The 23,794-nt window shown below is 42.0% G+C and overlaps 1 protein-coding gene across 1 annotated transcript in view; it reads left to right on the top strand.

The window, feature by feature from the left end:
- Positions 1 to 3,343: 3,343 nt before the first annotated feature.
- susd2 (sushi domain containing 2) overlaps positions 3,344 to 23,794 on the top strand; it is a 29,186-nt gene continuing 8,735 nt past the window's right edge. Inside the window, exons 1-13 of the mRNA XM_076270587.1 lie at positions 3,344 to 3,520; positions 3,811 to 4,009; positions 5,409 to 5,554; positions 5,810 to 5,977; positions 8,623 to 8,797; positions 9,862 to 10,063; positions 10,303 to 10,388; positions 10,532 to 10,800; positions 11,113 to 11,256; positions 11,846 to 12,004; positions 12,224 to 12,475; positions 19,868 to 20,149; positions 20,763 to 20,939. Of these exons, the coding sequence (XP_076126702.1) occupies positions 3,442 to 3,520; positions 3,811 to 4,009; positions 5,409 to 5,554; positions 5,810 to 5,977; positions 8,623 to 8,797; positions 9,862 to 10,063; positions 10,303 to 10,388; positions 10,532 to 10,800; positions 11,113 to 11,256; positions 11,846 to 12,004; positions 12,224 to 12,475; positions 19,868 to 20,149; positions 20,763 to 20,939 (2,338 nt within the window). The 5' untranslated portion in view covers positions 3,344 to 3,441. The remainder of the gene's footprint in view (positions 3,521 to 3,810; positions 4,010 to 5,408; positions 5,555 to 5,809; positions 5,978 to 8,622; positions 8,798 to 9,861; positions 10,064 to 10,302; positions 10,389 to 10,531; positions 10,801 to 11,112; positions 11,257 to 11,845; positions 12,005 to 12,223; positions 12,476 to 19,867; positions 20,150 to 20,762; positions 20,940 to 23,794) is intronic.

Genomic DNA, 23,794 nt, shown 5'->3' with positions numbered 1-23,794 from the left:
TGATTTAAGCTATAATAAGCTATATTCCACCCTTCTGTGTGCTTAATTAAACCATGTGCCAGGATGAAATCACAGTTCAGAGTGACGCATTATTTTGAGCGCGGGTACTTTTTAGGGTATTGTAGAAGGATAGATCGAAGAAGGTGGCCTAAATTATATATTTTTGGAATGCTTGCAGTGTGTAGGTGTGATTTAAGCTATAATAAGCTATATTCCACCCTTCTGTGTGCTTAATAAAACCATGTGCCAGGATGAAATCACGGTTCAGAGTGACGCATTATTTTGAGCTCGGGTACTTTTTAGGGTATTGTAGAAGGATAGATCGAAGAAGGTGGCCTAAATTATATATTTTTGGAATGCTTGCAGTGTGTAGGTGTGATTTAAGCTATAATAAGCTATATTCCACCCTTCTGTGTGCTTAATAAAACCATGTGCCAGGATGAAATCACGGTTCAGAGTGACGCATTATTTTGAGCGCGGGTACTTTTTAGGGTATTGTAGAAGGATGGATCGATGAAGGTGGCCTAAATTATATATTTTTGGAATGCTTGCAGTGTGTAGGTGTGATTTAAGCTATAATAAGCTATATTCCACCCTTCTGTGTGCATAATAAAACCATGTGCCAGGATGAAATCACAGTTCAGAGTGACGCATTATTTTGAGCGCGGGTACTTTTTAGGGTATTGTAGAAGGATAGATCGATGAAGGTGGCCTAAATTATATATTTTTGGAATGCTTGCAGTGTGTAGGTGTGATTTAAGCTATAATAAGCTATATTCCACCCTTCTGTGTGCTTAATAAAACCATGTGCCAGGATGAAATCACAGTTCAGAGTGACGCATTATTTTGAGCGCGGGTACTTTTTAGGGTATTGTAGAAGGATGGATCGATGAAGGTGGCCTAAATTATATATTTTTGGAATGCTTGCAGTGTGTAGGTGTGATTTAAGCTATAATAAGCTATATTCCACCCTTCTGTGTGCTTAATAAAACCATGTGCCAGGATGAAATCACGGTTCAGAGTGACGCATTATTTTGAGCGCGGGTACTTTTTAGGGTATTGTAGAAGGATAGATCGATGAAGGTGGCCTAAATTATATATTTTTGGAATGCTTGCAGTGTGTATAATAATAAGCTATATTCCACCCTTCTGTGTGCATAATAAAACCATATGCCAGGATGAAATCACAATCAAATGTTAAAAGATAGAAACGCTTGTTTTTTTTATTCCATCACATTGTCTTACAACCTTTTGGCATGTGGCAGTGTCCGTTTCAGTTTGTGCTTCTCTTCTTCAGGGCCAGGCTCCACAGATTGTGTTTTGGCTGGATGAAGCACAATTAAGGTGTAACAGTGTGTAAATATTCAAATATTACAATACAAAAAATATAAAACCAACTGTCAACACTGCAGTTTTGGAAGAATATGTGCAGTTCAAATGCAGGAAAATACAGTAGCCTACTTTGGACAAGGAAAAAACTTCATTGCACTACGTAGTAATGCAATATTTACTGAAATGTTAGTGTACTGCATTCTACTTCAGAAAAATGGCAGTAGGCCTAGTCGTTTTTGTCCTTTGAATGCAGATATTTGTTTGTACAGGAAGACCCAAAATATTTAAACAAATAGGCTAGCAATATGACTGATGTAATGGCAAACATGACACATAACTGTAAAAGCCAAACATAACACATAATTGTAAAAGGTTTAGCTGGAATCGTAGCACACAGGGCACTACTTTTGACAATTAAACCATAACGTGAACAATAATGTATTAAGATAATTAGGATAGGCTACCACATATTGTTGTTGGTAGCCTACTTAAACTTACTTGCAGGCTAATTTCGCTTTCAATTGGGTTGAAATTGCACAAAAATCGGCCTATCTAGGCTTTGAACTCATGAATAAAGGGTATTAATCAATATGAGCATATTTTAATCGAAAAAAAAAAAAAACTCGAACTATTATTTTATTTGGCGGACGACAAAGTAAGTTGACTTTCCCTACCTTTCTCCACATGCAGCGTGCGGCGTGTTTATGTTTCTGCTCAATTATGGGCCAATCACAATGTATTTCACGTAGACGTAGGCACGTAAAATCCACGTTGCTTCCGTGTTCTGAGTGTGGTTGTGGCCCAGTAACCAGGACTGCGTTATACCTCGAAAGCAGGGCATCAAGCTGCATTCCCCATTTCCCCCATCGTACCCGCTACATTTGTAACAGTAAAATCAACTCAGCCGAATGTCTGCTGAATATCCAATCTGAATCTAATTTTACCGCACTCATTTAGGTTTGATCATTGTCATTTGCGCTGACCAGAAAGAACAGCTTTAAACAATCTATGTAACATTTCAGCAAACCGGCATCCCACCCACCTCCTCTGTGTCGATTTCCCTCTGTCGGAACCTTTTTTTGCACTGTATTTTTGTTTCGTAGTAGTAGTAGCCGCCACCGACCGGTCATTTAAAATACTAACCTCAGGAAAGAAAGACGTCACCACATAGCCCACTTAGAGCTAGCCTCGTCCACCTCCTCCGCTACACAAAAATAAACTGAAGCTGACCGCAACTTTATTTTCTAAATATCTCGACGTTAATAACAACCACGATCCCTTCGCTTTTTCAGTTGACAGCATTTGCGTTTGTTTTGCTTGTTTTACGCGTACTTCTTCGGCTGTTTTTGCTTGCAGTTGTCACAAACTAATTTGGTACATGAGCGCCATCTGCTGACGTGGGGATGTGCAGCACACTCTACTGTCCCCAAGTTTTTGTCAGACGTCGAGTGGACCCTAAGCCCAAAAACAGAACATCTAGCAGGAGTAGCCTATCTGAAGCAAAGACCAGGAAGGTAGATTGTCAAACACATTCAATTCATCCAATCAAAATATACTGTCATGGTTGATACAGAACAAGTGGGTTACCCCAATAGTTCAGAATCACAAGCCCTGGAGAATCAGGTGCCATGACCTGAACTAAAATAGAAACAGGAAGGCCAGTGTTGCAAACAGCAGGCTTTAAATCGGCTCGAGGTCATTCCCAGAAACTCCACCTTCTCTTGTTTGTGAACTAATTTGTATGAACTTACATACACATAAGTTATATAACTACTTAATTATTACACTTAATTAATGAATGAAAATAAATGAATTAATGCGTGATAAGTATGCATGCAAGGCCCTTATTTCATGATTGCTTCACATGCTGCCCCCTCTGCAATTTGTGGGAGCAACATTAAGCGGTTGGAGGCAGGGTGGGGGTGGGGGGCAAAGGGGGGCGGGCAAAGGGGGACAGTTGGGAGAGTGTGCTTCCGTCTCGGCCAGGGCCACTTCCTCCAACAATGTGTAACCAAAAGGACCTTTGCTACAATGTCACAAATAAACTGTGGATCAAGAGAGCATGTGAAGATCACAGCTGAGTCAAAACTACTGAATGTGTTCTAAGTCATGGCAAACAATCCCAGGAAGGCTCTTATTTTCTTTTCCCTGACTTTGAATGCACTTCTGCTGGTTTCCACTGCTACTGGTAAGTTACTGCACAACCATGACACTCTATTTCAAGCTGGAAATGCATCTTAAAGACACATTAAATTATGATTATGAAGCTTTGCAGTTGCTAACTCAACGAGAATATATCAGAGAAATATAGCTGATTTATTTCCCCAGCCCTTGCAGAAAAGGACAGAGAGCAAATAGCGGGCAGTTTATCAGAAACAGGAAAAACAGAAATATAAAGTACAACTGTAACCATATAAATCTAAATTCCGACAAGCAGAAAGCCGCTGGATAATGTGACGACTCCCTTTCCTCCCTCAGCCCAGTCTTGTGAGGGGAAGTGTGGCGAGAAGCTGGACACATGTTCGTGCCACTCGACGTGCGGGTCTCTGGCCACCTGCTGTGCAGACCTGAAGCACTTCTGCCTGGACATCTCTCCCCACTCAGGGTCCATGCTGGGAGGGACAGACTTCACTCTGCTCAATACAAAATTCCATCAAGGTGATACAGTACTCTGCAGGTGAGAATGCAGTCATATTCAATGGAAATTGACAGCTTGTCTGCCTGCTGTTGTTGCCCATCTGTAAAACATATCAGTGAGTTCCTACTGTACCAAAAATCAAATCTGTACCAAATGCTGTATATGATTCAAGCATATAAATGGGTACTTTGACAGTGCATACCTGTTACAGTTTTACAAAAAATGGTTAATGATTATTTCCAAATGTGTTTGCATAACTGTAAGCATAATTTCCACAAACTATTTGAATGATGCATGAAAATGTCCCCTATTGAAATTCGGTAAACACCCATTTTACATTGATAATCGATTCAAAGTGTACCCAAGTTTTGTTAGCATTACCATATCCTCCTGAGAACCAAGAAAAGAAAGTGTCTAACAATTTCTTTTTTTTTGTGATTTCCTTTCTATTTAGGATTAAAAAAACATCTTACAATTTTTCTTTTTTTACATTTATTTTTATTTTAAATGTTATAGCATGTCCCCTGTGGTGGACAAAAGGACCGTTTTAGTATGAAAAGGTAGCCATGAAAATAGACAAAAATGGACAAATTATGCTTGTAGTGGTATTAAATTAAGGATAAACTTAACCAAATATAAGGGAAAATGTTATATATCCTTCTAGACTACTTTATTTGCCTTTTTGGACAGTTGTATTTCTTTTTTCTGGATTGTTCATTTCATTTTCATGTTTTTCTTTCATCTGCGATAATTCATTTTTTAGTCTTACTTTTCCTCGCTATCTTCTTGAGGCACAGGTTCATAGTCCTCAGCTCTGTTTCACTCACTCATCACCTGAGAGCTCCAAATCTGACCACCCCCTCATTCATCCTATACAAATGATCTCCTAAATTTCCCAAAAAATCAAAATATTTTGGTCCTGGTGTCCATTATAATAGACATTCATAAAGTCACTATTATTTCAAAATGTAAATAACTTAACTTCTTTCAAAATTAATCATATGATTCCTAACATTTTCATTTACAAGACCATATATTGCCATCATAATGAATGCTTAATAAGAAGACACTATTTGACTTATCTCTCCTCCTTCCATAAAATGTGCTTGTTTTGATGTCAACCATTTTTGAGACCCAGGAAGAGGAGGTTCCCAGCAACCCAGCCAATCACATGATATATCATTAGAAAGCCCCTCTTTAAAAGACCACATGAATTGATAGATTAGCTCAAAGGGGTAAAGGGGTATGCATCTAGAACTTATGTCCACTACAGAGGACATAGGTCTATGGATTGGTTCTCAGGAGGATAAGCCTAATTTCTATAACCCATCTACATATTTGAATAAGACTGCATTGAATTGTTGAATATTCTGATGGAATTTTCTATCATATAACATGGTCTAAATTGCAGCGCCATGTTTGTCCCTTTCACTACTAGGTTTAAACCTTCAACTGAGACAGAGGGGTATGTGGACGAAGTTGGTGTTGGCCACTGCATTTCTCCCCTACTCTATGTAACTGGGTGGATCCCATTTGAGGTTTTAATCAATGGAGTTACCAAGGCATGGGGGACTTGGCTATCAGGTTGACACAAACATAATATTGCCTTTTTACAACTGACAGTTTCATGATGAAGTTGTAATGTCAAACTTCTTCTAACCTCATATTGACACAAATCAGTAGTTCTTGACAGTAATCATGTAGTTATATGAGAGTTATATGAAGTTATATTTAACATTTTTCTTTTTCTACATTCATCAGACTTACACTCCTGAAGAGATGCTTAATTAGACATAATTAGCAGCCGATAACTTTTCCTGTCTTGTTCTTCCCATGCAGTCCACCACAGCAAACTAAATGCAAAGTTTAAAATTACACTAGTCAATGCCACGCAATGGCAGTACTATGGCACGCCAAACATGGGAGGAACCCTGCGGATGACGTGGAACTCCTCTCTTATCAACGCTGAGAAGGTCAGCGTGGAACTATGGGGCTATAACGAGACAGGTGAGTCACAGACACGCTGCCCCTTTATAGCCACAGAGATCTTTTCACATGATGATTCTCACAATCACAAAGATTCAGGAGAGGCCGAATACATTGGACATGCTGTCCGTTGTAAAGAGTGTTTTCAACTGTGTACAGTAGAGAGGCCACAGCAGGAATATGCACGAGTCTCGCTAATGTACAGTATCATGACTGGACAAGGACTGATTTTGAGCTTAAAGGAGAATTCAGGCGATTTGTCACATAGATCTCTGGTTCTCGAGGTCACCGCCGGTGCGAAAAACAAAAACAGTCGGTTCTACCTAGCTTGAGTTGCTGCAGCCAACACCTAGAGCTGCCAGGCAGCTACAGTGCTGCACTCTGGGGGCATGTTCATGAGCCCCCATGTTCATGCCCCCAGAGTAGCACTGCATCATTCTTATGTGATAGTCATACAGACAGAAAAAAAAGCAAAGCTAATTCAGTATTCTAAATGACCTTCCTATGCTACGCATGAGATACATATGAACATAACCATATGTTTAGATGTTAGAAATAATCTTGTTTTACATGCCAAGTTTATGTTGAAGTTCCCACCACCACTCCACTGCTTGTTTGAGAGGTGGGGGTGAGGGGGGTTTAATAGCATCACTATAATAGTGTCCTTTACAATGAGCCAAGGGTGGTCCAGGTTATAGCTTATAGCTTTACAACACTATTAAAGGAAGAGCAGTTCAGGGTTCAGCATGCACTCTGTTGTAAAATATATCCAACCTTCAATGGTGCACTTTAGTACAGGCAAGGCAAGGCAAGACATGTTTATTTATATAATACATTTCATACATAGAGGCAATTCAATTACATAGCTTTACACTTTACATAGTTTTACATTTTACATCTACAAGCATAGTATAACATAGTATAGTGCAGGGTCACACTTCACTTGGATAGTCCGTCCAGCAGTAATGCATTTAAAAAAAGTACATGATCTGCTCTTCAATCTGTTAAAATTGAATGTGGCCACATAATAAATTTATTAGCTAAATTTACATTTTTAGTTTGCAGTTTGTATAGAAAAGTAGTGAAACCTACTGTAAGGCAGTGCAGTATCTGCCCTTACTGCCTTGATTTCACTTGCCATTACTACATTCTGCCTTTGCACAGGGACAGACTAAAAAAGGCCCGGACTTTCTTCTAAAAAGGCACACTACCATTCACACTCACACACACATTAGGTGTCTATCATGATACAGTCTCACAATATTAAATGCCAGTGAAAGTATCATATTCAAAATAGTCAGTTAGATTTTACAAAAAGTAATTAACATATACTTTGACAAATATAAGCAGCAGTGTGCAAAGGTGTCAAAGGTTAGGTTTTGGTGTGCAGCAATGCAATATTGCTTGACATGAAAGTCAAGCTCTTGATGAGAGTTGCCATTGTTAAGGCATCAAGCAGCATATCTTCACTAAAATGTAGTAAGTACCTCCTCAATTAATATAAAAACAGTGATTATGATCACTTGCTACACTTACTGCAAAATGTTATTGTATGGCCATGTAAGTATAAGCAGTAATGCAAAGGCAAAGCGCAGTATAGCCTATAAAACTACCAAATTTTGCCTAAATGTCAAAAAACTAAATGTTTTATATTAACCTCACTTTGATCTATCTAATGACACCCCTTGTTGTTAGTTTTTTACAACTGTTTACACACGTTTTCAAAACTCTGTGTCTATTTTAACTCCACACACAAAACCAACAATCGCTCACACAAAATGCAAAATGCCTCAAATCTCCAGCAAAATGACACACAACATTTAAAATGTCATAAACACATCTTTAAATCAAACATTCACCTCACATTACAAACACTTTTGTCATAATGACATTTTGGATACATCATGTACACACTGTTGCTCAAAAACTAACGCTCTTTCGTCTTTCATAGACTTTATGTATTTCCATACAAGAGTGAAAGTTACGGTATCTACAGAGAGAAGTTGAAATACACAGTAAAAATGCAAGCAATTGAAACCAAAAAATAGTGAATACAGTATTTTACAGCCAACAAGAACAACGTTTCACAGTTTTTAAATGGTCAGTAGTGGGAACTACTGTTGCCTTCATGATTTCCTTTTAAAAGTTTCTTATAAGGAGATATCAATTATCAACAATGACAAGCCAGCTGGAACCTGTCACTCTCTCTCCTTCTCGTGACCGCAGACACGTTCCCAATTAAATGGATCGCATAACGCTCACGTTAGGTCTGCTGCAAAGGAGATAACTAAGAGTAGGCCTATCATCTCTATTTAACATGACGTTTTGACATTGACATTGTAAACGTTCTCTAAGGAGAGTGAAAAGCAGTTTGCAGTAAAGCTAACCCACCCCTGGCTTAGAGTATTAGGCCTTAAGTATAGTATAGTATAGTATAGTATAATTCAGTGCATTATAATACAGTAAATTATAGTAATGTGTAGTATAGCAGATATAGACTATCCTGACAGAAATAATATACTGCAGATGTAGGTCTGATGGAGTTGTGCATTGACCTTTAGTAATGCATAAATACCTGCATCTATGCCAGTAGATGTAGTCTTATAAGCTTTGTTCTGACTGAATGTATTAGAGAGGTGGAGAGTAACGCCTTCTACCGCATTCAGGTGAGCAGTACAATGAGTCCTGGGCAGCTGAGTGGCAGTATCTGTACTCAGTGGGGAAGGCTGTCCCCAATACTGGGGCCTTCAGCTTCGAGCCCAAACCAGCCACAGACCCCCACTGGAGATGGGAGATGGGGAGCATGAGGGTCAGCCCCAGCTCACCCACTGGCGGACAGAGGTAGGTCATTAGCTCGCCTCCTCCGCATGGAAATGACTTTAAGTCTAACAGTTTACTGTCAGTGTGTGACATAGCCTCAAGGTTATCACAGATCAGTTGTATGAAGAGTAATTGTTCATACAAAACATTATTCATACTGTGCATTATGTTGGTTGGTTTGTGAGTATTTATTACTTCTGCATGCTTACTTAATAATGGCTGTTCTGCTTACTCTGTGCTCCGACACCTCATACAAAGATATATAAATCCAGAGACTTTCTAATGAGTAGACACAGCACTCAAAAAATCCTCCATAGAAATGCATGGGGCTAGTTTGTAACGCCAATATGGCGTTGTCTACACATATCCCACCCCTTCCTCGGCAAAACGTCGACATGTGAATACATTGAGCCAATCATGTGGTGTGATGTGAATACATTGAGCCAATCATATGGTGTGTTGTGAAGACATCTTCCCAATCATGTGTTGTGAACTCGCCGCTGGAGCAAGATTGGTGTGAAGAGTTGCGCACACGCATTTCTGCTGAATAGGATGCCCGATGAGTGCCCAAAAAACTTTGCTATATGGCCGCCGAGTGGAGGGACTTGCCTGAAAGGATCTTTTTTTGGGGCTTTTTTTGCCTTTATTTGTATAGGACAGTGAAGAGTGAGACAGGAAGTAAGTGGGAGAGAGAGATGGGGTGGGATCGGGAAATGACCGCAGGTCGGATTCGAACCTGGGTTCCTGTGGGCACTTGGGCCCGTATATGGTATGAGCGCTGTAGCCTGTTGTGCCACAGCGCCCCCAGGACTTTGATAAATCTAATATCTATAATGTAGTACAGTGGTAATTGAATCTAAAGTGCGTACCTACATTGAAACGTTAGTGTTTTGCTGCACTGTTCAGAAATAAAAAATAATCAACTTTAATATCTGTGTGCTCCGGTGATCCCCTTTCACTGCATGACCGGTCCTCTCCCGTGAAGCGTTAGTTTGTTATCAGAACAAGTGCAGTGGAATTACCATTTTTTACTAAAGTGCGTGCTCTTTGCTATTGTGATTGTGATGAGTAGTATATTCTGACAGGGATGTGAACGCCTTATGGAGTGGAGCTCACGCTCTAGCCTGGCACTTGGAGCAGGCCTTCAGGGCGGACTCAGCCAAGTGGGCCACAGCTAAGTGCCTGGCCTGGGACGCCATGGAGGAGCGTCTGCCCGACTTCCTGTCCGAGATCCCAGACTGCCCCTGCACACTCGCCCAGGCCAGGGCAGACACGGGCAGATTCCATGTACGTGGTACTATCTCAACGTACCATTCAGATAAACAGATAAGATGTGTATTCTATTCACATGGTGTGTTAATGGTGTAGGCGGCCATTCTAATCCAAGCACAAAAGAAGTGTCAAATCTAGTCAGTAATAATGCCTCATTATGTCTGATTTCATTTTAATTTAAGTCACCTGATGAATCCTCCTATTACCGGTAAGTGGCTTTGGAACGTTAAACAGATTTGTTCTGGTTTGAACAGACTGACTACGGCTGTGACATTGAGAAGGGGAGTAAGTGCACCTATCACCCAGGAAGTGTTCACTGTGTCAGAGCCATACAGGCCAGGTATGCTTTGCCATGACCCAAGAACATAGCACATTAAAGCATTACTGTCTCAAAAAATGTCCCTATTCACACATTGATAGTAAGTATTATTTAGGTGTCTTATTAAATACCTTTTCTTTATTGTCATGTCTTTTATGTCCTAGCCCTAAGTATGGGGCAGGTCAGCAGTGTTGCTATGACAACACAGGTGCCCAGGTGTTGACAGGTGACTCCATCGGGGGCAGTACGCCTGACAGGGGGCACGACTGGGGTTCCCCGCCGTACGGAAAACCCCCGCGGATACCGGGCCTCTCGCACTGGAAGTACGATGTGCTCAGCTTCTACTATTGCTGCCTGTGGTCAGATAACTGCCAGTACTACTTCAAACACAGGCCGTCCAGTGACTGCAGGACCTACAAACCTCCCAAAGCTGGTGAGAAACACATACATATAATGAGCTCAAAAGCTGAGCCTGTCACTATTAATGATAAATATCGACAGAAACCACAAGAATATTACTCTAGAACTGCAAGCACATTTCAGCACACATGACAGGCAGGGTGAGAACTGCCCCCTTCCCCGAGTAACAGTAGATTCACTCTATCCCATTTGAATAAAACAGTAAAAAAAAAAATCAGTTCGGATCTTTATTAATCATATTTGCCTCTGAATCAGTTAAGTATTCCAGATGACCTGTAGTCCTGGTTTGTAAAATTGAGGTCTTTTGACCTTCATCTCCGAACAGGCACTGTGCTCGGTGACCCTCATTTCATAACATTTGGCGGCGGCGCCTACACCTTCAACGGCAGAGGGGAGTACTACCTGCTGTCTTCCCCAGACAAAGGCCTGTTTGTTCAGGGCAGGACGGAGCCGGTGAAACTGGAGAACGGTGGGTCCCTCTCGCTCCAGTCAAAGAGGTGGGAGTTTTCCCGTAAGCCCCACATCTCTCTGGGGGCCCTGGGTCCTTTGTGTGGCCGCTGTGTAAGCCATAAGAGTCCCCAGTGAAAGACCAGAGAGATTTGAGTTGGGGTTGGTGGTGGGTGGGGGGAATTAAGCTCATAGTTGTGTTACACAATAGCAAATGCTCTGTGATAGTCATGGGAGAGATGAGTTAGTCCTGTAGACACAAGATGTGTTCCTGTTGTTTTTCAAGGGTTGAAGCTTAATGAACAACCATGACATAATTTATTTATCCTGACCGAATAAGCCTTCCGAATATTAAATTAATTGTATATAAATATAGATAGATATTAAATTTAATATCATCAGAAATAAGTGCAGATTATTTCGGAGTGGTGTTAACTTTGCAGAGTAGTTTTAGTAGTAGGCCTAGTTTAGTAGTTTTTTTTTGTCACTTCAACTGAAACTTGCATGAGATGACATAGAAAGCAGTCTACATCAGTTTTATTGGGAACCCTGCCTTGTTAAGGCCTATAGTGTGTGTAGTGTATACAGATGTATTGTATTTTGCCTCTCAGGTTCCCTAGTCCAGGCCACCAGACTCTCCTCTGTGGCCATGAGGGAGAACAGCTCTGATATCATTGAGGTGCGACTCGCCGCGCGTGCTAACACCTTGGAGGTACTGAGGAACCAGCAGGTTCTCTCTTTCTCAGAGCAGAGCTGGATGGACCTCCAAGGTGAGAACACGGAACCCTGATTTATAGACCCAGACTTTACATGCTAACTATGCTTACACATGGGATTGCACTAAGTAGCTAATGCTAATGCTAACACGTGTCAACATGTACGTCCAATTAAGGGTAGGATTTGGTATAGTGTAACATGGCAATACTGTAAACACTTACATGATGACATATACCTGAAGGAAACCTCACATCTGATTTGTTCGGTTCTAGGTGTATTTGTGTTCTCCTCCACGGTGGAGAACGTAACCGTGATGTTCCCCTCAGGGGCGGGGGTGGAAGTGCGGGCCCGAGAGGGCGCCATGGCGACCACCGTGCTCCTGCCCCTGGAGTTCACCAACCACACGCGAGGCCTTCTGGGTAGCATGACCGATGAGCTCGACGATGTCCTCGTCTCCAGTGATGAAGAGCGCTTCGATGCCAGTCAGAGCACACCTGAGGATCTCTTTCATTTTGGCTCAACCTGTGAGTATACCAGCAAGTCATACAAGCTTCTCTACTGCAACCAAACTCAGTGGGTTGGAGTCACAAAGTCAAGAAACAAAGCCAACGATTTCAATTATATGTATGAGATTAACTCCGTATATGAATCCCATGTGTTCCTGGACTCAGGCAGTAGGGAGAGTAGAGCATGATGAGAGGAAACAGACCCAGTAAAAGAATATGGTACACTTCAAAACAGTGTGTCAACCCTCTTTAGGGACTTGTGTCATTCATACTTCTGATAATATTCAGTCATGAGGTCACTGTAAATAGGCCTACAAAGGATGTATAGCAATGCGGCAATGCTTGAGGCCGAATCCAAACCTCTGTTTAGTATTTCCATGTTGCAATTTCCTCAAAGCAGTATTTTTTTTGTGGCAATCTGTTGTCAATTACAGCTGTTTTTATTGGCCATCATAAATATCTCAGCTCGTTTAGACGCGAGAGTGATAAGAGGTGTCCAGAATCACTCCCGGAGTGTGAACGGCGCCCTAATTTTGTCATTCCTCATCACTGGGAGGATTTGCCTGACAGCCATCGATACCAGAAAACACATGTTTAGAGTTAGAAGAGCACACACACGACAGAGCGAGAGAGAGAGAGAGAGAGAGAGAGCGGATCCTCTGGGTTCCCTCCTTAGCCTCGGAGATTGTTATTGTATCTTTTAATCTGTCTCAAAGGCTCCGGCGTAGAAGCATGTGTTTGGGACCTGTTACAGTCAGTCCCAGAGAGCAGCTAGCACTGGTTCAGATTAGGTTAGATCAGAAACACAGCCCCTTTTAATCATCCCCTTTTACAGTCATTCTGATTTGTGGAACATGCCGTTGGTTGGTATTCTAAAACATTTTTGTCCATTGAGGTATTTACTTGTCAAATTGCATCTGCTATGAGGCCTTGACAGTGTTTGATCCTCACATCAGCTAGCACCGTTCTTGCGTTTTTCGTGTCACGCATACGCATTCATGGGAGGATCCATGGGAGTTTAGCGTAAAAAGATGGGAGGGGAAGCGTAAAAAGCGCCTAATTATGTATTCTGCTTTATGTACAAAGACTGCTCCTGAAAGCGCACGTCTGTTCTGCGCCTAAATACTTCCGCCTTTTAAAAGCAGGTGTTAATCCAAATTGCAGTTCAATGCATCAATAAGAGAAGCTTTCAAAGACAACATAATCGCTATTTAGAGCACCAGTTTTGTAAGTATTTGTACTATCAAAAGCAACCTTAAAGATGCCCTGCCACTCGTATTTCATTACAACCCCCATTCCAAAAAAGTTGGGACAAGGTACAAATTGTAAATAAAAACGGAATGCAATAATTTCCTAATCTCAAAAACCTATGTTGTATTCAGAATAGAACATAGACAACATATCAAATGTTGAAAGTGAAACATTTTGAAATTTCATGCCAAATATTGTCTCATTTAGAATTTCATGACAGCAACACACCTCAAAAAAGTTGGGACGGGGGCAATAAGAGGCTGGAAAAGTTAAATGTACAAAAAAGGAACAGCTGGAAGACCAAATTGCAACTCATTAGGTCAATTGGCAATAGGTCATTAACATGATTGGGTATAAAAAGAGCATCTTGGAGTGGCAGCGGCTCTCAGAAGTAAAGATGGGCAGAGGATCACCAATCCCCCTAATGCTGCGCCGACAAATAGTGGAGCAATATCAGAAAGGAGTTCCACAGCGCAAAATTGGAAAGAGTTTGAACATATCATCATCTACCGTGCATAATATCATCCAAAGATTCAGAGAATCTGGAAAAATCTCTGTGCGTAAGGGTCAAGGCCGGAAAACCATACTGGATGCCCGTGATCTTCGGGCTCTTAAACGACACTGCATCAAATACAGGCATGCTTCTGTATTCGAAATCACAAAATGGGCTCAGGAATATTTCCAGAAAACATTGTCTGTGAACACAATTCACCGTGCCATCCGCCGTTGCCAGCTAAAACTCTATAGTTCAAAGAAGAAGCCGTATATAAACATGATCCAGAAGCGCAGACGTCTTCTCTGGGCCAAGGCTCATTTAAAATGGACTGTGGCAAAGTGGAAAACTGTTCTGTGGTCAGACGAATCAAAATTTGAAGTTCTTTTCGGAAATCAGGGACGCTGTGTCATCCGGACTAAAGAGGAGAAGGACAACCCAAGTTGTTATCAGCACTCAGTTCAGAAGCCTGCATCTCTGATGGTATGGGGCTGCATTAGTGCATGTGGCATGGGAAGCTTACACATCTGGAAAGACACCATCAATGCTGAAAGGTATATTGAGGTTCTAGAGGAACATATGCTCCCATCCAGACGACGTCTCTTTCAGGGAAGGCCTTGCATTTTCCAACAAGACAATGCCAAACCACATACTGCATCAATTACAACATCATGGCTGCGCAGAAGAAGGATCCGGGTACTGAACTGGCCAGCCTGCAGTCCAGATCTTTCACCCATAGAAAACATTTGGCGCATCATAAAACGGAAGATACGACAAAGAAGACCTAAGACAGTTGATGTTGTATGTTCTATTCTGAATAAAATATGGACTTTTGAAAAATCCACATCATTGCATTCTGTTTTTATTTATAATTTGTACCTTGTCCCAACTTTTTTGGAATTGGGGTTGTACTTTGTGGTAATGTCTGAAGTTCTACCATGGACTCTGTAACATTTTTTTGTGGAAAACATGCCTTGGTTACCTTGTTTCAAGCCATTCTAGCGTGGTATTGAAAGCCTGCATGAAGACTCAGCTCAATTTGCACCAGTTCTCATTAATATTCAACGAGCTAAGCTGCTTGGGGGTCATCCCTATGTTCCCCGGGTCCTATGTTCCCCGCTACCGGGGAACATAGGACCCTTTCTTGAAAAAAGGGTCCTATGTTCCCCGCTGCTTCCAAGTGGACTGCAGCCGCACGGCAAGGCGCGGGTTGTTGTTGCTCCGTGCCCGCACTTTGTTTGTGATGAGGGAAGGAGAGGGGGCGCCGCGAACTGAAGTTCTTTGCACAGAGGCGCAGTGCGGAGCCATAGACTGTAAAAAATTTGCGGAGCCCAGTGTGATATAGTCACGTTTAATTTATTTAATTGTAACAGTAGCTGCTTGAAAAGACAGTGGCGTGAGAGTGGTGAATTTCATCAAAACCCGGCCCTTAAAAGCGCGTCTATTCTCCACACTTTGCGAAGAGATGGTATCTGACCAAAAGGCTGTACTGTTTCACTGCGAGGCAAGGTGGCTTTCCCGAGGTAAAGTGCTGTCGCGCGTGTTTGAGCTCCGAGTCGCCTCTTCTTGGAGGAAGAGCGCATGTTTGAATCTGCAAGCACGTTCACTAATGAACATTTCTTGACGAAGCTGGCCTATCTTAGCGATATATTTGATATATCTTAGCGATACATTTGAGTTAAATGTCCAGTTACAAGGCAAAGACAAGCACCTACCTCACCTAGCAAATAAGATTAGGCCTACTGCATTCACCAAAAAAACTTGAGTATGGGACAGGCGCCTAGCCTAGAAATCTAGACGCACCCTAGCGGCGGCAAATTAATTTGCTCAGCTTGTACGTCTAGTATCGAACCATAGGAATTTCTATTGGCTTAACACCGTGGATGACGGCCAATCACAGCGCTCTATTTCGTTAGAGAGTCTTAAGGCGGGCTTAACAGGATAACGACATCCTGCGACGGTGAACAACAAGGAAGGTGGTTATGGCAAACGAAGATCGGTTGTTTAAATCGGCGTTAGCGTCAACTTTGGAGGAGTTGGACTTGTGCTTTTCTTTGAAAGTAGATCAACACAATGCACTTAAGTCATTCCTTTCGAAGAAGGATGTATTTGCCGTTTTGCCGACCAGATACGGATATGGTCGTAGCGCTGGCCTATTGCATGCCTAGGCAGTTTGAAAGACAATTCTCTGCCCGCCCCTTGGATTAAGCGAGGTGAATGATTCGATGCCAGACTATACATGTCAATGATATAGGATGGCCCGCCAGGCTAACAGGCGCCTCGATCGCGACAGTATTATGCCTTTGAGATTTCTGAGCGAAATCGCTGAAACGTCTGATTGGGAGGCACTCTTGTGATCCCATGTATTAAACAGTAGGCCTACATCACATCCCTGCAAAGTTTATTTCAAAAATATTTCCCAACCAGCAGTGCTCAGTATGACTGGATTATGGATCCATTTAATGCAGCATGTTGGCATTTCATTGATTGTACAATGCTGTATAATGGCCTATGCTTCCTATATGTTGCTGGAAAACAGAAATATGTGTGTTATGTAGGCCTATTTATTTATTATTGTATCTGCAGCACCAGCTGATTTTAACTTTGTTGAAGAGGATATATTTAGAACTTGTCATTATTTCAATAAATTTGACAATTTTAAGCTTGACCTACCACTTTCTTAGAGCGATGAGGGACAGGTGGGGCTCGAGAATGCCCCCTCAAAGTGGGGAATGAAAGAAAAAGTTTGAGAACCACTAATCTAGTTTGTTAACTACCACGAGTTCAGTCCCAAGCTTGTCATTGTCTTTGCACTTGGCATGTCATTGTTGATTCTTACTGTACAAGAGGTGATCTAAAATAGCCTTTGGTTGAGCTGTCGGAAGAATGGGATTAATTTTAATGGAACAAAGAGATATCAAACTATACTGGGCTGTAGACCCAAAGGGACATTTTTGGATTATTGACGAGTCAGACCAAAGGGGCTTCGGAGCAACGCGCAGTCCCCCCAGCAGTGCCAGCGAACGGAAAAATGAACAAAACAAACCAATTAAATATCAACTTAAAAAGGCATGTAGCCTAGTTGTAGTGCGTTTCTTCTGTGAGAGGTGCAGCTCGTGTGTGTTGCTGTCGTCAATTTAGTGCAGCGGATAATGCGAAGTTACCTAGAATGTTAACTTTGAACTAAAGAAGCACTACACAAGTAAAACCATTGTAGCCCTATGTTATAAAAAATGTTCTTCATCTATTCTTTTACTCCGCTACTCAACGTCGAAGTTAGGAAAATCGCCCTTCTGGCTATGTGTAGGTCTACCTGGTGTGCTACGGCAAGCAACATTGACAGAAAAATACACTTTGCTACCGTTTGTGCACGAAATGTGCACTCGCAAGCATATCCCATGCAATTTCCGTGGTCAGATACAAGTCGGGGAACATAGGACCCTTTTTGTAGAAAAGGGTCCTATGTTCCCCGGTCCCATACAAATAGCGGGGAACATAGGACCCGGGGAACATAGGCTCCCGCTGCTTGACTCTGATTGGCTAACAGCTAGTAGGTTTCCTCCATAACATAACAGCCGTTATCAACTAATTTTAGCTTCATGGCATGAACTTAGAATGAGCTAGTAGGTTTCCTCCATAACATGACAGCCGTTATCAACTAATTTTAGCTTCATGGCATGAACTTGGCTAGCGAGTGCTAGCATTGTCCAAATGTGCATAATTAAAACCTGCTAGGCTAGCGAGTGCATTAAACCTGTATAACATAAGACTTTCTTGAGTTGACAATAACGTTTTAGTTACGGACTGCACTGGTCGTAGACTGCTGCGATGGTAGCTGTTATCAACTAATTTTAGCCTCATGGCATGAACTTTGCTTGGCTAGCGAGTGCTAGCATTGTCCAAATGTGCATAAATAAAACCTGCTAGGCTAGCGAGTTCATTAAACCTGTAGCACTTCCTTGAGTTGACAATAACGTTTTACTTACGGGCACTGGTTGTAGTCTGCTGCGATGGTAGCCTACTGCTCCAGGCTTCAACAGCAACCTTTTTGCAAAGCCTATAGCATTGTTCCAAAAATAAACTGAAGCCATTTGATCCTCAAGTCTGGGTTCTTGGGCAAAATGCATTGTTGAAGTTCTATTTGTGCATAGCCCATTGACATTCAGCCATCCTTGCATAGGCCTACTAAAACAGTCACAGAGCAAAATGAATTTTGTGGGCATGGTCTCAACTGGGCGAGCTCATGAATAGTAATGAGCTCATCAATTCCACGTCAATCTGAAGAGCTTTTGCAATTGGCCTAATTTCTCTGCTTTTTATTTTCAGTGGCTAGAGCTGACGAAGGGGGTAGCTGTTTATTTTCACATTCACGACATAGCACAAACACATATAGACCTAACATGTAAAAAAAATGAAAGTAAAAACGGTTTTGTGTGGCAGGGCACCTTTAACTTTCTTTGGCGTTTCGAATGTCTTACTTTCACTTTCACGTCATTCACTTTCATACTTGCTAGATTTGACCAATTTTCCATAGCCTACGTGCACAAGTTTGAGTAAAACTACTGATCTTCATTATCTCCCTGCTTGTTGACATCTATGTATTTTTTCATGATCGCTAAACGTTTGATTCTTTGTCATCAGTTAACTTCATTCAACTGCGCTATAGGCTCTGCTGTTCAGTTGCATGGACGTTCGTAAATTGCGATTATGGGCAGAGAAAGGCGCAGTTTACACAAGCTTGATAAATACGATGGAAACTTGGGTCTGACAGCGTTCGCAATCTGCGGTTTGTCCATGACGCTGATATCGCTACGTTCGCAAATGTACATACATCTGGCCCACATTTCATTAACATTGCATTTACATTAATTCATTCAGCTGATGTTTTTATTCAAAGCAATTTTCCATTAACCATTACAAATGAGGTAATTTCCCGATCCCACCCCATCTCTCTTTCCCACTTGCTTCCTGTCACAGTCTCTACTGCCCTGTCAAATTAAAGGGATACCAGGCAAGCCTGATGCCTTTTCTATACGAAGCTCCCCCTACCGCCTGTACGTGTCGATACGTGTGCAAGCCCTCGCTCGGTCTGAAGCTCTTTTCCTTTTCTTCTGTCAAGGGTTTTTGCTGCTTATTCGCCGGCTCTGCCATTATACACACGTTTGCAACAATCGCTAGCATTTCGTTAGCCTGCCTCTGTGCTGGGGATGCAGGATGTAAACTGATCCTGCTTCTCGCAATGTCTGAGACTTTGTGAGACTGAAGGTCGGCGGGTAGCATACAACGAACTTGCAAGTGGGATATTCTTCCTACAGGCAGTAGGGGCGGGCGAGAGAGCCTTCATTTGCCCCGTAATGAGTCATTTAACCATATACCGACTTACAAAGATGATTAATTAACACAAAAACGTTGCCTGGTGTCTCTTTAAACAGTTTAAAGGCATAAAAGTCCCCCAAAAATGTATTTTAAAAAAAAGAAAAATACAAATGAGGAAACACATTCCAGCTGCAGTGCAGAAGAGACCTTAGACAATCATTACTACTGGACCGGTATTTCCATTTCTTTGTGATGGTGGTCAGTGCTCTTGTGTTCTTATTCTGATTGTTTGTGTTTACAAATTCTGTTTGTTTGTTTACATAGTTTATAATTTCCATGTCCTGCTACAGGGGCCGTATCCAACGAGACCTCCCTGTTCACCTACGACTCCGCTCACCTTCAGGACTCATACCTGTCCTCCCCTATGCACCACGACACAGGCTTTATTCCGGCATTTTCTCTACCTGAGACCCCTGGCGACCCGCTGTTGAGCGACATGCTGAAGATGTGCTTTGGGAACGGGGTCGGCTTCTGCAAGTATGACACCCTGGCCACACGCAGTCTGAGGATGGGCAATGCCACCATGAGCGCTGTCCGGAGCCACACTGCCCTAGTCAGAGACCTCACGCCAGGTAGGTTCATGATGGTGGTGGTCATCAGAGGTGGTCATCTTGCCTGTGCACTCCACACAGGTGATAGAGCTAATGTACTGATCTACCTGGCTTTTGTTGTGTTGTGATCAGCTGTTAAGTGAATGGTTGGAACAGATATGTGGTAGGACTTTTACTTTCTGAAGCAGGGATGTCCACCTATGGCTGTTATTGGTGGACTACAGGAGTGGTGTGGATTTGGGACACTGTTTTTTAAGGAATGGACAACCAAGCAATCCCAACCTTAAGCATGATGTTTCTCCCAAACACCCTTTCGGAACTGCACATTTAAAAGCATGGCAGGGGGCAGGGGGTAAAACCCACATAGCACACATCCCTGCTGCACATCACCTACTGTACATGTTTTACAGCTTCCATTAGAGTAGCTCTATTTATGGACATTATTCATGAATCTGTCACAAACACAAATGGCAAAAAACTATGCAGCATCTGGTCCAAGTCTATTTGGGATTCATTTGTAAAGTGAACTTGAGACAAACCCAAACCACTGACCATCATCACCACTAGCCAATCATGTCTAAACCACAAACACACAACACGGCCCTGTGGCCATTCTCCATCCTCTCCTCTGCAGTGGTGTCCTGTGGCTTCCTACCTGCCCCTACTAGGGGTGAAAAGGAGGGCCAGGTGTACCTGGAGGGGGCCGAGCTGACATTCTCCTGCCCCTCGGGTCATATCCTGTTGGGCTCCCCAAAGCGTACCTGTCAGGAGAGTGGACAGTGGTTGGGCACAACAACCCACTGCGTTTCAGGTAACCACAGTAACTCTACAGATGCAATGTTGTGGAGTCTAAAATCACCTTTCATGATCAATTTGATTTCATTTACATTCTACACAGCGACATTTGACTACTTCGGTAAATATTATGATGTCATTAACAATTCCCTTAGATAATAGCTTTGTTTAAAGCACAAAGGCATCTTATTGCAGTTGAAATATGAAGTGAACAAATATAGTAGGGCATGTATTGGCTCAGGAAGTAGCACAGATGTCCAAGGATGGGGCTCGGTTCGAGGCTGTGCTCGACGGCCTGTTGAAATGTCCTTGAGGGAGATGCGCAGTAACTCTTCTAAAGTGTCAAACACATTGAATTCTCTCGGAGCAGAAAAGTGCTACATAAATACAGTCCATTTACCAAAACATGCCGAGCGGTTTGGCTCACACACTTAATGCACTCTGCAGCCAAACCCATCACACAGTGTCTCACTGAGATTGAATGAATGACTGCTGACTGAAAAGGTTGCTTTGCTACATATTAGCCAGAAGAGGGCAGTGTTTTTCTCCCTAATAAACGAACGGCTCTGTCAGTTGGAATCGGCTTTGCTGCTGAGGCCTGTCCTTGAACGCAATCCTCTCCACTGCCTGCCTTAGGCCACAGGCTGAAAAAAACAAACCTTGGTATTTGCCTACATTCTTAACTGTGTTAGTATATCATATTCAGTATAACAAGTCCTCAAGTTAGAGGCAGAGTTGGGTGAAACTCTAACAGTGCACGTGGAACTCTTTTTCACAAACAACTGAGCTACCTATTGTTGTTATTTTCTCATGGTCTTACGTAGACTTCCACCTATATGCCAAAATAAAATAGGCATAAGTATGAGAATAGGTTGAGAACAGGTAAAGTAAAGTCAATAACCTGAAGACAAACAAACAGTTGAAATACACAAAAACCTCACGCGCGCGCACACACACACACACACACACACACACACACACACACACACACACACACACGCGCGCGCACACACACACACACACACGCGCGCACACACACACAGATGGTAACACAAACACATACTTACAGGAATGCACACCCACACACACACAGACTCACAGAAACACTCAGAATAATTTCCCCACATTAATTAAGTGGCTATTCTCTGTGAGACCGTATTACATAATTACTCAATAATCATAAACATCAGTCATCATAGATCTAGGTGATGACTAACCTATGATGCATACACTCACAGGTCTTTTAATTAACACAGTCACACACACACACACACACACACACACACACACACACACACACTCACAAACACACACACACACACGCACGCATACACACACACACACACACACACACACACACACACACACACACACACACACACACACACACACACACGCTTCCTGTTCAACCAGGATTGAGCGCAGGTGTCGCATCAAAGCTGCTGACAGACACATTACTGAGTAATGATTGCTTGGCTGACATCTCTACCTTTTATCTTTGTTGCAGAACGTGCTGTGTTTGTCTTGGCAAGCTCGGCCCTATTCTCTTCAAAGCCTTTATGAGAACACCATGTCTCATTAAGTTAGATTTGAACCAGAAATATCACTATAGCTATATCAGCAATATTATGCCTCACAATAGATGGCAATACTATACAATACATATATAGAATATAGTATAATATATTATACTGTATATAATAATAATAATAATAATAATAATATATATTATATATTATAATATATATATATATATATATATATATATATATATATATATATATAATACTAGGTGTCATCAGCATGCCACAGTAAGCTGAGCTGGTGTACCTTGGTAATAATTGATTAGGATTTTACATTCAGGAATAGCTCTCATTCCTTCACACGTCTTTCGCATGATTAATGCAGTGCACATTGCAGTACACCTTGACTTGAGACATCTTGGTATGTATTATGTGCCTTGGAGGTATGCCTTGTCTGGTTGGTATATTTCCAGCAGTTAGATGTATGTGAGAAATTAGTGTAGATTCAGGCCTCAGTCTTTACATTTCTCATCACATCTCATCGTACACCTGTGGGTTGTGTGGACATACACACAGTTTGTGTTCCTGTCACTGAACTGGTAAGGCAAAGTGTCACCTGCATCACATTCATGGGTCCGGTGGGGCAGGAGCATTGTTAGCTGTACAGGACACTGTGGTGGATTAAGGCCTTTGCTAAACGTAGAGTGAAGATGTGAAAGAGATGAAAGAGATGAAAAAGGACTCTGATGCTGAAAAGATGATGTATTGTTATGAGTATGAGGAACATACATTTTAGAAAAACAACAACAACAAACAACAAGAGACAAGCGTTTCTGGCTAAGCCTAGCCTGGGAATACCCATACGAACTTTCGGGAAATTTGGGATTTGCTCTGCAGGTCTCTCTGGCCATTAAAGCCCATTTCCAGTGTCCCTAAAACACGGGCATTCAATCGCTAATCCGGCATGGGCGCGTATTTCTTTGGAATTGAGTAAACAACTGCATTTAAAACCTTTGTTTATTAGATTGCTACACTTTTGAAACGATTTGTTAAGAGTTTAATGTACCAATTTCTGTTTATTTTCACTGCTAGTTACTCCGGAAGTCGTAAGTCAATGAACCTTTTCCAGACCCACTCCTAATTGAGAAGGTCTGGGTGTTCCCAGGCTAAGCTAAGCCCAACCTCAGCATTCCCTCTTTGAATAAAGTATGTATGCACTACGTACCATATCAGAATCGGGATCAGAATTTTATTGACCTAGTATGTTCACACATACAAGGAATTTGCAATTTAGCATTACAGTAAATAGACAAAGACATTATACTGTATATACAGTGTACATACTAGT

This window comes from Alosa pseudoharengus, unplaced genomic scaffold (genome assembly GCF_046254945.1).
Source record: "Alosa pseudoharengus isolate Yale_2024_CS ecotype anadromous, Long Island Sound unplaced genomic scaffold, YU_APseudo_1.1 YU_APseudo_1.1_scf_6, whole genome shotgun sequence".
NCBI lineage: Eukaryota > Metazoa > Chordata > Actinopteri > Clupeiformes > Clupeidae > Alosa > Alosa pseudoharengus.
Note: the sequence above shows the minus strand (reverse complement) of the source record. Positions and strands in the feature narration are given on the sequence as shown.